The sequence below is a fragment of the Somniosus microcephalus genome, chromosome 13 (genome assembly GCF_052327205.1).
Source record: "Somniosus microcephalus isolate GS21.2 chromosome 13, FLI_Smic_1.0, whole genome shotgun sequence".
Taxonomy (NCBI): Eukaryota; Metazoa; Chordata; class Chondrichthyes; order Squaliformes; family Somniosidae; genus Somniosus; species Somniosus microcephalus.
Window position 1 is genome coordinate 36,599,086 of NC_140999.1, and position 12,868 is coordinate 36,611,953.

Consider the following 12,868-nt stretch of genomic DNA (forward strand, 5'->3'; position numbering starts at 1 on the left):
ATATGTACACTGGAGGGTTTTAGTGATTTAGAAGAGGAAACACAGAATGGGCCACTTCTCACGGTCTGGTAGGTGCAGAAGTGGCAGCTGAAGAAGACTTGATCACCACTGACTGGAGGCTGTCATGTGATCACAGCACTGTTGAGTCATTATGTCATTCCGGCCTGATAGGGATCTGGTATAATATGGAGAAAACAGCACAGGGCTGATTTTAACTGGGGGTTGGAGTCATGTGGGCGGAAGCCAAGGGCAAACTGTCCGGAACTCCGCAACGTGAGGTTCGAGAGATTTTAACTCCTGGGCCTCATCTTCATAGACTCCATCAGTCTTGAACCCGGCAGGAAGCGGCAGCTGGTAGGAGCGGGGTGTTGGGTGGGAGGAGGTCGGTATCAGGGTGCTGAAGGAACGATCACCAGCACTCAGGTAAATGGGGGTGGGGGGGGGGGTTCGTGCTCCTCCGGCCTACAAAGAAAAAAATTCATTTGCCTTTCTGGGCCTCTTCTAGGCCCAGCTCCTCCTGCCACCAGGTTAATGGCGGAGAAACCACAACAGTTACCCATGCAGCCCTCCGGTTAAAATAGCAGTCGGGCCCCGATGATGTCATCGGAGCACGATCTGCATATTTAAAGAAGGACCCCGCTGGCTTCCTGTGGGTGTCCCTCTCGCCTGCTCAGAAGAGCTGATTAAGATTAAGAAGGCAGCGGGATCAGTGCGGGTAAGTCCCACGGGCTATTTTAACTGCTCGTCTGGTTTCCGCCGGATGGGCAGGGTTAAAATCAGCCCTCATGAGTTAAACGAAGGGCACCAGGCACTTACCTCCTCGTAGACCACACTGCAAACTGATTGGGGGGTAATGTTGACTTTGGGCAAAAGAGTAAAACGGGCGATATTGATTCAGTCGCCTGTTATACATCTCTCCCGATTTTATTTTCCATTGACTTGATGAATGGAAGTACTGGTGCTGTTGGTTCTCCTTGCCTGTAGACCTGGTTGCAGGAGATGACACAATTCATCAATGGCTTCCTTGGTGTAGAACGGCTCCTCAAATGATACCCCTCAGTAAAGTTGAGTTGGCTCATCCCATGTAGTGGACATGCTGCCTGGGGTAGTGAGGAGTCCTCCTATTGTCTCTGATCTGCTTGACCCTCCTCCTCTAACATTTCCAGCAACGTCCGACCTCCTGCTGCTCCCATTCTGCTTTGTGGGCTGAAACAGCAGAGCCGCTTTGTTCACCCTATCCTGCTGTGCTCTGTGCTGGAGCTCGGTTAGCCCCACTACTGCTTTAATAACAGTGTTTACCTGGGTAGCATTAATGCGACGTGTTGTTGAAACCAAGCTTGAGTAAGTTTGCACATCCCCATTAATTGCTGCTTAATGTGAACACCATGGCTCCGAATTTCCTCCGGGGTGAAGTCCTGTCGAAAAAGGGGTGGAAGAGGACCGACGGGGACAGGAAATCAGATGCTACCCGGAAACACTGGGTCTCTGTCCCAAAGATGTCACTCATGGATTCTATGCTCGGGGTGGTGCTGGCTGGAAGATCCATCTGCCCCGTTAATGGGCTGAGGAGGTGGGGCTGGTGGAACGGCGTCACTTGCCGGAATTCACACTCCTCCAGCTTCCTTTGAGCTGAGCAACTTGGACTCAGGCAACGTACCAGCATCCAGCTCCATGGAGCAATGGATGCAGGGCCCACAGTGGACTTCAGCGCCGAGAAAACCCCAGAATTACTCTGCATAACTTCTTTTAAATGTCCCTTTTATAAAGGGAGCCGATTAGTTGCAATCGTTTACCTTTTAAGCCAGGCCTGCCAATGGCAATGCCATGCACCAATGCAGCATCACATCTTCCTCTCCCTCTCCCTCCCCCCCCCCCACGCCCCTTTCCTTCCCAGTGCCCACGCTGGCATAGGCGCCCATCTGATTTATTTAAATTATGTGATGTTACATTGACCCCAGATACGCTGTTGGGGTCAGGAGTGTGGGTCAGCGGCAGAATGGGCTCGAGAAAATTTTGGCCCCCAGTTCTACTAAATGCATCTACTTCTAGGAGCAAATTTAGTAGTGTGGGCAAAAATGGCCAAATGCTAACCCACAAAATTATTACCCCTTAACATGTACTCAGTGCATGCGCAAGCTCTAATTTGCAGAAGAATTTCAAACTCATGATGTCTCTTCGCATCTGTCTTTTCAAAGGAAGAGGAGGAAACATTGCCTAAGTCAACTACAGTATCAGGTTTCCAGGAACTGCAGAGAAGGTGCTAGACAGTATGAGGCTGATTCTCCCCTCTAACATCCCAACATAGCTTGGTGCCTTTGACAGCAGCCCTACTCTAATGTACCAGAACCTGGCTTCATTTCCAGATTCATGGTCATTTGTAAGGGCTGGTCTTGGCTGTCCCAGATCGGCTGAGTGAAGTCGTGCACTGCTCTAGGCCCGAAAGGCCATTACACACTGCTGTTGGCTTTCTCTCTGTTTTTTCTCAATTTCAAATGCTCTTGGTTCTTTAAGAGGCACAATGTACGGAACACTTCTAAAAGGAATGAAAGATTTTCTTTCAAAGGATTGGACTGGTGCCAGGGGAGCACCAAATAAGGATTGATTCACAAGTGACACCAGTAATACAGCCCTGCAGAAAAGAACCAGAGGTACTGCAAGAAAAATAAAAATGGAGCTTGATAGGATGGAGAACTTAGGTCATAAAGAAAATAGATGAACCCAACAGAATAGGTGAACTCATTATTAATTGTTGAAAAAAATGGTTAATTGCAAATTTGCTCAGATGCCAGAAAGTTAACCAGGAGGATTAAAAGGGAACATTTCAAGCTTCCAACTCACAAAGAGATTGTTCCACTGTTTGCTAGTGACGTACACTCTCAGGTTTCTGGCACCACACCTTGACTACTGTTGCCAGTTCTGGTCACCGAAACATAAAGGAGACATTCAAGTATTGGACAGAGCAGAGTGGAGCTACGTGGCTAATTCCTAGTCTTAGAAGTCTGAGTTTTAAGAAAACTTGGGCTTTTCAGCCTTGAAAGGCAGTATTTGAGAGATAATATTATAGAGGTATACAAGATTGTAAAGGGTATGGAAAAAGTGAATCTGGAAAATTACTTTAAATTAAATTGTAAGTGTAGAACAAGGGCCACAGGTTCAAACTAGTTAAAAGCAAATTTAGGACTTGTATCAGCATGTTCTACCTTACACAAAGAGAATAGACTTCTAGATGGAGTAGTGAATCCTGGATCATTTAAAAACCAATTGGATGCTGCAAGGGGATGATTTTAGGATCACTCTGAATGGTTGAGCTAAGGTGGGCCAAATGGCCTCCCACATCCATAATTCTCTTGCAATTTTACAACCTGAAATTAGTTCCAAGTTCTGCACGTTCAAGATTCCTTATGGGTGATGGGGAGGGGGAGGGGGGTGGGGGTGGGGGTGGGGGCGGTGGTGGCAGTTCTTCTAGTTTCTCTTGTATTGCTTAGTTCTGAAAGAATATCATAAAGCCTTCTATTGTGGGAACGGAGCCACACTATAATGATAATATGAGCACTTTGAAGATGTTGATACATCAGTACATGGCATAGAGCAGGGTTAGTTCATACAGGAATATCATGACAAATTTCAGAAAGTAATTTAAGTTACTAGAAGAGTTAACCTGAAACTTGCTAAGGGAAAATGTGTGTTTGGAATCACAGAGCTGATGTTTGTTGGTTACAATCATCACTAGTAAAGGACATACTTGCATTGGAGGCAGTTCAGAGAAGGTTCATGAGGTTGATTCCGGAGATGAAGGGGTTATTTTATGAAGAAAGGTTGAGCAGGTTGGGCCTATACTCATTGGAGTTTAGAAGAATGAGAGGGGATCTTACTGAAACATATAAGGTTCTGAAGGGGCTTGACAGGGTAGATGCAGAGAGGATGTTTCCCCTCGTGGGGGAATCTAGAACTAGGGGGCATAATTTCAGAATAAGGGGGCACCCTTTTAAATCAGAAATGAGGAGGAATTTCTTCTCTCAGAGGGTCGTGAATCTTTGGAATTCTCTTCCCCAGAGAGCTGTGGAAGCTGGGTCATTGAATATATTTAAGGTGGAGATAGACAGATTTTTGAACGATAAGGGAGCCAAGGGTTATGGGGAGTGGGCAGGGAAGTGGAGTTGAGGCTAAGATCAGATCAGCCATGATCTTATTGAATGGTGGAGCAGGCTCGAGGGGCCAAATGACCTACTCCTGCTCCTACGACTTATGTTCTTATGTCTTATGTAAACTGCTAGACAAGATCGCTGAATGAGCTGAGATTACAACAGGAACAATCATGAGGCACATATGGAGACTTTTCATGTAAAGTAATTTCTAAAGTTCTCTGAGCACGAAAGACCAATAAAAATGTCAGTAACGCATCACGACAAGACGGGGGGCTATGCTGCTGATAAAGTATAATGATCATTGACAGCCCATTGCTTATGCATCATATTCATTGACTGCTGTGGATAGATTGAGAAGAAACTGTTAAGTATTAAGAGTTCAATCAGCTTGTGTATGCCCTTTTTCTATTCCTTAAAGTTCTTGTTCTTATGATTTAGGGTTGTTAAATTGCTGTAGATGAAAGCAGGTTATTTAGTTGTGTTAAGAACTGAAGTACACAAGTACAGAAATGAATACTTTCGCTTGATTTACCTCTGTAGAACAATGAAAAACTCTAGCGAGCCCTTCTCCGGATGATTAAATGAGTTGGGTAGAGTCCATGGTAGCACATGTTTTATATGGTCTGTGGAAGGAACATAATGAAAGGGTCAAATGGGCTTCACTCATTCCTTATGTCCTCATTGTTGTGATGACAGAAGTACAGTGGAGCCTCAATCATCCAGAGAGCTCAGGCTGGAGGGGTGGCTGTAGCTCTGACATGGCTGTAACTCTTGAAGGATGAGTATATATAGCACAAAAACAGTGAAACAAAACTCAAGCACCAATTCTGCAAAACAACATGCTTCCAGATGCTGCAAGTGTCTAATCTTATGAAAGAAACAAAATACAGTCTAGTGTAGCAAGCAGTAAATTAAAGCCCAGCACTGGGCTACTCTAAGAGCTTGTCGTCACTTGAAAATCCCAATGGTCCTGATAGAAACTGTTGGCCGATGTTGAAATCCAGAGTTGTATTGTAAGCGCTGAGAAAGAAAGACTTGCATTTATATAGCACCTTTCACAACCTCAGGACGTCCCAAAGCACTTTACAGTCAATGAAGTACTTTTGAAGTGTAGTCACTGTTGTAATGTAGGAAATGCAGCAACGAATTTGCTCACAAACAGCAATGTGATAATGACTGGATAATCTGTTTTTTAAGTGGTGTTGATTGAGGGATAAATATTGGCCAGGACACGAGGGATAACTCCCCTGTTGTTTTTCAAAATAGTACTATGGGATCTTTTAAGTCCACCTGAAAGAGCAGACAGGGCCTCAGTTTTTCGTCTCATCCAAAAGACAGCTCCTCAGTATGTTCGTACTGTACTGGAGTGTCAGCCTAGATTATTGTATTCAAGTCTCTGACGTGGGACTTGAACCCACCACCTTCTGAGTCAGAAGGCGAGAGGGCTACCCACTAAGCCACAGCTGACGCTGTCTTTTGAGTGGGTCACTGGGTTACACATTGTAGTGAAATACAGGAACAGCTGATCCCTTGTATATGCTAATAAATTGTAATTCAGCTTGGGTGGCAGTGCAAAACTGGCGGTATCGCATGAGCTAATGGAACTGACTATCGGGTGGGGCGTATAACTGGCAGCTGATGTGATACTGCCCGTTTTTGCGCTACCACCTGACTCAAATTTCTATCCCCTCTATTCTAGAATACACAGCATCGACAGAATGAACCGCTTAGTAATGGAGGTTAATCTTACTATTCTGTAATAATCTAACTGCTTTGTTCCAGATAAGAACATATTTAAAACCCACACAGATGAAGAAGCCAGGGAGCTGGTTAGAGCCTTGATTCAAAGGTACAGAAGATCACCCGACTGGAGGCGTAAGGCTTGGACTCATTCACGGCCAGCTTTAAGAAGTAAAAGAGCAAAATCACGAGCGACCAAAGGGTGTACCTTGAAAGAGATCAATGTGACTGTCAGTGATCTGGGGATCAGCCGCGTCTCAGAGGAGGTTGTGCGCTTCAGATACTGCACCGGATCCTGTGACGCCAAAGAGAAAAACTATGACATGACTCTGAGACACTTGAAAAATTCGAAGCGAATTAAAAAAGAGGTCAGAGCACGGCCATGCTGTCGGCCCACGCTTTATGACGATGACGTTTCTTTCCTGGATGTTAACTTTCGTTATTACACACTTCGACAGCTCTCGGCAAAGGAATGTGGCTGTGTTTGAGGGACCAACCACACAATGCGAATACTTAAATCTCTTCTTTGCAACGAGCAGGAGCCTTCAGACCTTGCTAGGCCCTGAGCCCTGATCATAGTATGGTGTCTTGGGGAGATATCAACAGGAGGAGACAGGTATCTTGAAAACAGGGAGGGACCATCAATCTCCTTTTTAGGTTAAGAGTTACAGTGCATCAAGACGTATCAGGCTCATCAGAGAATTCTTCAGCAAATTTATGGTTGCCATACCATGTGGCCTTTATGGTTCCAAATGTGCTATAAAGTACAGCTCTGTGGCCAGACTTGTGCCAAGTGGGAATGTGGGATTCTGTTTTGCAGTTGACTTTCTTGTACTTTATACCAGACTCAGTGGATTCTATGATGCAGGATGGTAATCCCAGGATCACGATCTGTGCATAAGGAGGATGCTTTGAATAACTTCAGCCCCCATCCCCCCTCGGAGACATCCTGCTTCCCTGAACTTGCTTGGAAGAATTTTAATGCTCTCGGTTAGTCTGTGCCAGAGCGAGCGGACTGACTGATGCTGATAAGCAGGCACCTGTAAATCATAATGACCTGAATTCCATCAAGTTTTGAGGATTAAATCAAACGAATTATTAAAGGATTGTACAGGGTCGCAGTGGCACTGTTTCATTGCTAGTCAGCTAAATCCCTTTTAAAATGATCAAACCAAAGTCTATTAACTTTCAGTGAATGTAGGGTGTGAAATTGCACCAAGTTATCATTCTCGACAGGCATGAAATTGTGGTTGAAATTCCGAATTCTGCAATGTTACCTGACCAGATAATGAGTCAGATTATTTGTATACTCACAATATGAGACAAAAGCAGTAGATACACAGCAGTAACCTTCATTCTCCTTGTCTTTCATTCATTACGTTACCCCTCTCAGTCCCACCACCTATGTTGGTTCCATTACCCATCCCCACTGTCCCCCCCCCCCTAATTCCTGTCATCCCATTACCTCGGTTGTCTCAATCACCACAATGCTTTGTATGGGTTGAAATTATCCAGTGTGATTTTATTAATGAAGATGTTAACGTGCTCTTATGAAATCCCTTTGTCCTCTGTTTTAATGAAGGTATTAAAGGGTTAATGCTACATTAGAGCACCAGGCAAAGGAATTTGATACCAACATTGATATTCATTATTAATACCACACAGGATGATTTCAACCCAGTCAGTTTATGCAGAAGTAATGAACTGCTTATTGGACTGTTGGTAAAGAGGGCATTTGGCAGCTATCTGTTCCCCACATGGCAGGGATAAGGTACAGAGCCAGCAGATACAATGAGGAAGGAAACGTTTTCAGAATCTTTGCAAGAATTTCTGAGATTCACAGTCTGCATCCAAACAGTCTGCATTTTGGGTTAAAGCTGCACATTACTTCAGACTGGTAACATAGGTTCCTCCTCACATTAATATCAATACAGAATATTTGTGCTATTGTTCATGTGTAGTACTGTTACCCTTGATTTACTGTGTGTGCTACAGCCTGTGGTACCAGCACCCAGTCCCCATCTATATCAGTGCTGGTACCAATACTCCCCACATGTTGCTTACAACTGTCACTGGTGCCACCATTGATGTGGTACTGGGACTATCCATACCACTGCTGCTACAAGTGTGTTACCGACACTTCCGGTTGCAATACTAGTTCCTAATACAAACTGCTACAAATGAAAGGGGCAGATGGTCCATGGCAAAATAATCGGACATGGACTCAGGATAGAGTAGGCTTGCTCTAGGTGTTCTTAGATACTCCATTATTGTTGTATCATACACTACCAGGATGGTAGAAGGCAAACTAGATGGACCGTGGTCTTTTTTCATCTAGCAATTCCTATGTTACACCAGATCCATGGGTGGACTTGTTCTGCCACTAGGACAAGGGTCACAGGATTGGTATGAAACCCCAGAAGCTTGACCTACAAGTCCTAACTCCTAAATGATTTCCAGGTTTACCAGGGATATTATTTGACTGGGACTGAACCTGTGCCAATAGCCCCTTTATAAAGTCAGATTCCATCTTAACTGTCCAAAAGGCCATTGAAGGAGTCCTAAGGTTCTTAACATATATTAACACATAATAAAAAATTAACAAATTTAGCGTAGCACCCCACTGATTATTTAATACTCTTAATTTATCTTCAGTATCTGCCCTGACTAACTGGAAGTGTGCAGGGCTCTTCATCTGATCCTAGCCTATGATGTTGTTATTTGCAAACAGGCCTTGATGCATGTGGTGATGTCACCAGAGTACACCCCCACCCACTCCTACCCTCCCAACACAGTTACCCTCAAAATAGCAGAGCAGATAAATATGGGAAGGGATGGAACTGTATAATTTGTGTTAAATGAATGTTTCAATGTAAATAGGCAGGACTGTCCAGTCATGGACCTAACCTGCTGACATTGTTACTTTGGTGAGGTTCATCACACATTAATCTCTTTCATTGGGAGTACCCACAACACATCCACTTCAGCTGAAACATCACATTTACAATTGTTGTCAGATGACAAATCATTGCCTCCCAGCAAATCAGTTTAATGCAAAATACAATTAAATATTGGTGTCCAATATTTTTGGGGGTGCGCGGTCCCTTTAAGGGGGTGCATGGCCCCTTTAAAGGGCTGCGCGGCCCATTCAAAATACTGCGCATGCGCGGTTTTTTGCATTGAAAAGCCGGCAAGCTGGCTGCGCGGGCCATGGTAGCTTAAAGGGAACATTATGTCCAACCCCCATGCAGCCATGCCTTGAATTCTGTTACAGTATTGCAGTGTTCCCTATCCCAATGTCTTCTAGGCTCTATCCTAGCTTAGATTGGTTGCAATTCCATTTTAATAATGGTGCAGTATTTGGAAATACCCATATCTGTACCTTATGTTGGCATGGTTGGATATTGTCCCTTCCTAAACAATACCTTTAACCTCCAGCTATTGGGAAATGCAAGCAAGCATGCTAATTGCTTCTAACTATTAGAGACACCCCCCCCCCCGCCAGGAAGCTAGGTCAAGTCAACCATGAGAGGAGGGGACAACGTAACATTAACCATAGAAGTGCAGTTCCTGAGTTAATCCTGCCTTATGGTCACAAAGTGCAGCGAGAGAGAGAGAGGGCACTAGTAAATTCTGATAGATTTTTGAGGTTAGAATAGGTTTGAAGTGAGGTTGTCATTAGGTAGAGTGTTGGATCTGGACACAGAGTAACAGTCAACCCTTAACCGATATGGATGCTTAAATTTGGCAGGAGATTCTCATAAGTAGAAAAAGGTGGAAAAGGGAATAACAAATTACAAAGAGTTGATGTAAGTCATTAAAAAGGAGGCGGGGCCAATAAATGTTGTTCGACAGCCTTGTACTGGTAATGGAACATCGTGTGAGGAGTGCTGTGTTCTCTTGCTTTATATTCTCATTTTTAAACCAAAAGCACTTAAACATTTACCTCTGTAAGACATACTTTGTACAAATTCATCTTCTTTCCTGCCTTTGGTGTTGGACAACCATGACCGACTGAAACAATTTGATGCAATGCATCGGTGTCAGCGAAACAGTCTATTTATTGGAGAGTAAATTATGTTATTTATTTAGTATTATTACAAACAAACAATCTGTTTATTTATTTGAAACAGTATAATGTGCCAAAGCAGAGTTCCTTTCATTACAGTCTCTTCCTATATTATCTGTGGGATACACTTGTTGAATTGAAAATAAAAGGTGAAAACATTTAATAAAGTGTACTTGATTTATTCTCGCGTTAGCTGTTAAAACAGAGATGGAAATGAAGTCTGCAATTACTCATCGCCTTTCCTTCAGCTCATTATTGATTGATTCATGTGGATAAATAAAAGACAGCCAACTTCAATTGTTATTGACATTCAATGCAGGCCATGGGTTTGAAGCAACTTCTTTCATCTTGATTTCTAGGGATTGGTTAGGCCTGGGGATAGAGCAAGGCCCTGCTTACTAGTGGTCTTGGCAGCTGTGGACGTTGCCCTTCAGTGGGTGGGTTGGGATAGTGAGGGTTTGTGCTCAGTCTGCCTCCAATTCTGAATACAATTCTGACCATTGTATGCAATCGCAAGGGACCGAACTGCTTCCCATTCATTCCATTATCTTTTTTTTTGGAAAGGGATAAATATAGTTACAATTTTTTTAATTGAATTCTCAAAAGTGTACATTCATGTGTATATTTTATGAAAATATCAATTGTGCATTTTGATTGCACAAGGCGGAATGCATCGATACATCAAGACTTCTCGGCGTGACTGCTGCACTGGGAGCAATGTGGTTCATCGGTTGAGGCATCTTCTTTGTTCTTAATTTCTGGGGATGGGATAGAAAGCCCTGCTTAGCAGATGTTCTGTTGGTTTTGGTCATAGCTCTTCATGGGCCGTGGGCGAGTTGCTGTGCTGGGCGACAGACGGATTTTGTTGAGTGGGCTTCCAAGAACAGGCCCTAGACTGCTTAGTATTTCTTCATTTCCAGGCGTAGGCCAAACATCACTTGTTTTGATTGACATATGTCCCACACGTGCTTCAGCCACGATTCTTGTGGGGAGAGCTGCACTTTGCCACAAGGGGATACACCTTCTTGTAGGCAATAGCAAAAGTATTAGCCTGCTCATCGCAGGAGTCCCTTGATCTCCAATGGGCAGGCCCAATATGCACTGATATGGGTCCTCTGGAAGTGCAAGCAGTTATGGTCCTTGAGGGTTTCTGGGCTACATCCATAAGTCCACAAGGCTGAATGTGAAGACAAGACCAGAATATATGTGGGAGGGTGTCCTTCTGGTCACAGCCCCTCCTGCAGTCATATGGTAAGGACAGTGGAAAAATTATGGCGCTGAGGGCCCAGGAAACGCTCCACAGGTAATGAATTATTTTCACTCCCTAAGGAGCTGAAGACTCTTACGCCTCCTTTTACATTTCCTACATTTACAACAGTGACTACACTTCAAAAGAACTTACTTGGCTGTAAAATGCTTTGGGACCTCCTGAGGTCGTGAAAGCCACGATATAAATGCAAGTTTCTTTTCTTTTGTTGGACCCTTCTTGGGCTGCCTCTCCTCTGTTGGAGTGGCATGGCACCACTCCAAGCATTCAGCTAGCTCACTGGGGCAAGCATTGCTCCAGCACTCTTACTGGCATGAGGCGCCCACCTGATGTACGCATTCCCTCAAGCCTCAATCTTGCTGCAGCAGGTGCGGTGTAGAAAGGGCCTCCTGTTTCCCTCCGATAGTCATTGGGTCAGCCGAAGGGTGGGCCAAAGGGCTTGACAGGAGGTGGAAGGTGGAGTCAATGCCAATAGTACTGTGCAGAGAACCTGGATTCAATGCCAGAAAAAGTTTGGTTGACAAGTGTATTGATTTCTTTGTGGGTTCAATGATGAGACATTTATGAAAGAGAATGAGTTTTAATCTAAAGTCTGTTCAACTCTTTATACAGCATTCAGGAGACACCATTATGCTAGTGATGCATCTAGAACGAAACTGAAACTAAAACTAAACTGCCTTGCTTGTCTCGGTCACATGACCTCTGCTGGTCAGGCACAAGCAATCAATACATACAAACATGCTATTAAGGCATCATAATCGAACAGGCAAATACCATCTCTATTTGCTGATATCATTACAACAAGTAGGTGGCTGCACTGTGGTTTCATCATTATTAAATGCTGGCATGGTGTTCCCTCGAACACAGTTTATTTCACTATCATTCTAGCTTCCTGTGGTTGCCGATTAAGATGCATTATGCACTTCCTAGCATCTCCCTTTCCAATGCCACCTCCTACAGAAGCAGCCTGAATGGTACACCCCCTGCCAACTCCTTCCATGTACAGCACCTGCATGGTGCATGTTTCTGTCAACTACTCAATGCATGTCCCTGCTATTATAGAAGAGACCACAAAGTAAGAGGGAGTGAATGAGAATCGCAGGAGGACCAGCTCAGTTGCATCCTCACTCCCTTTTGGAGAAGCTAGTCCTCCAAATACAAAGATGAGACTTTGAATGGGAAACAGGAGATGGGGAAGTAAGAGGCCTGGCCCTAGCTCAGGGTTCCTGCCACATGTAATCTGTAACGAGGATCTGTTGGTAAGAATTTTTCTGTTTCTGTTTCTGTAGGTATAGTAGATGAAGTGGGGGTGGGCAGGAGTGGCCATGAATAACGGTGTACCGCACAGCACATTGCATCATTCAAACTCACCCTATTAGATCAGCTATAAGGATAATGGAAAAGAGGATCGTAAACAATTGTGGATGTAATGAGAAACGTTTTTTCAGTTATGTGGAGAGTTAACAACAACTTATATTTATATAGTGCCTTTAATGTAATAAAAGGTCCCAAGGAGGTTCACAGGAGTGTTATAAAAAAAAACTGAAGGAGATGTTGAGGCAGGTGACCAAAAGCTTGTTCAAAGAGGTAGGTTTTAAGGAGCGTCTTAAAGTAGGAAAGAGAAGTGGAGAGGCAGAGCGATTTTGG

At 44.0% G+C, this 12,868-nt stretch overlaps 1 protein-coding gene across 1 annotated transcript in view; it reads left to right on the forward strand.

The window, feature by feature from the left end:
• Window positions 1–10,111, forward strand: part of LOC147108222 (neurturin-like) — a 114,100-nt gene extending 103,989 nt beyond the window's left edge. Inside the window, exon 3 of the mRNA XM_086004757.1 lies at window positions 5,928–10,111. Within this exon, the coding sequence (XP_085860883.1) occupies window positions 5,928–6,373 (446 nt within the window). The 3' untranslated portion in view covers window positions 6,374–10,111. The remainder of the gene's footprint in view (window positions 1–5,927) is intronic.
• The last annotated feature ends 2,757 nt before the right edge of the window (window positions 10,112–12,868 follow it).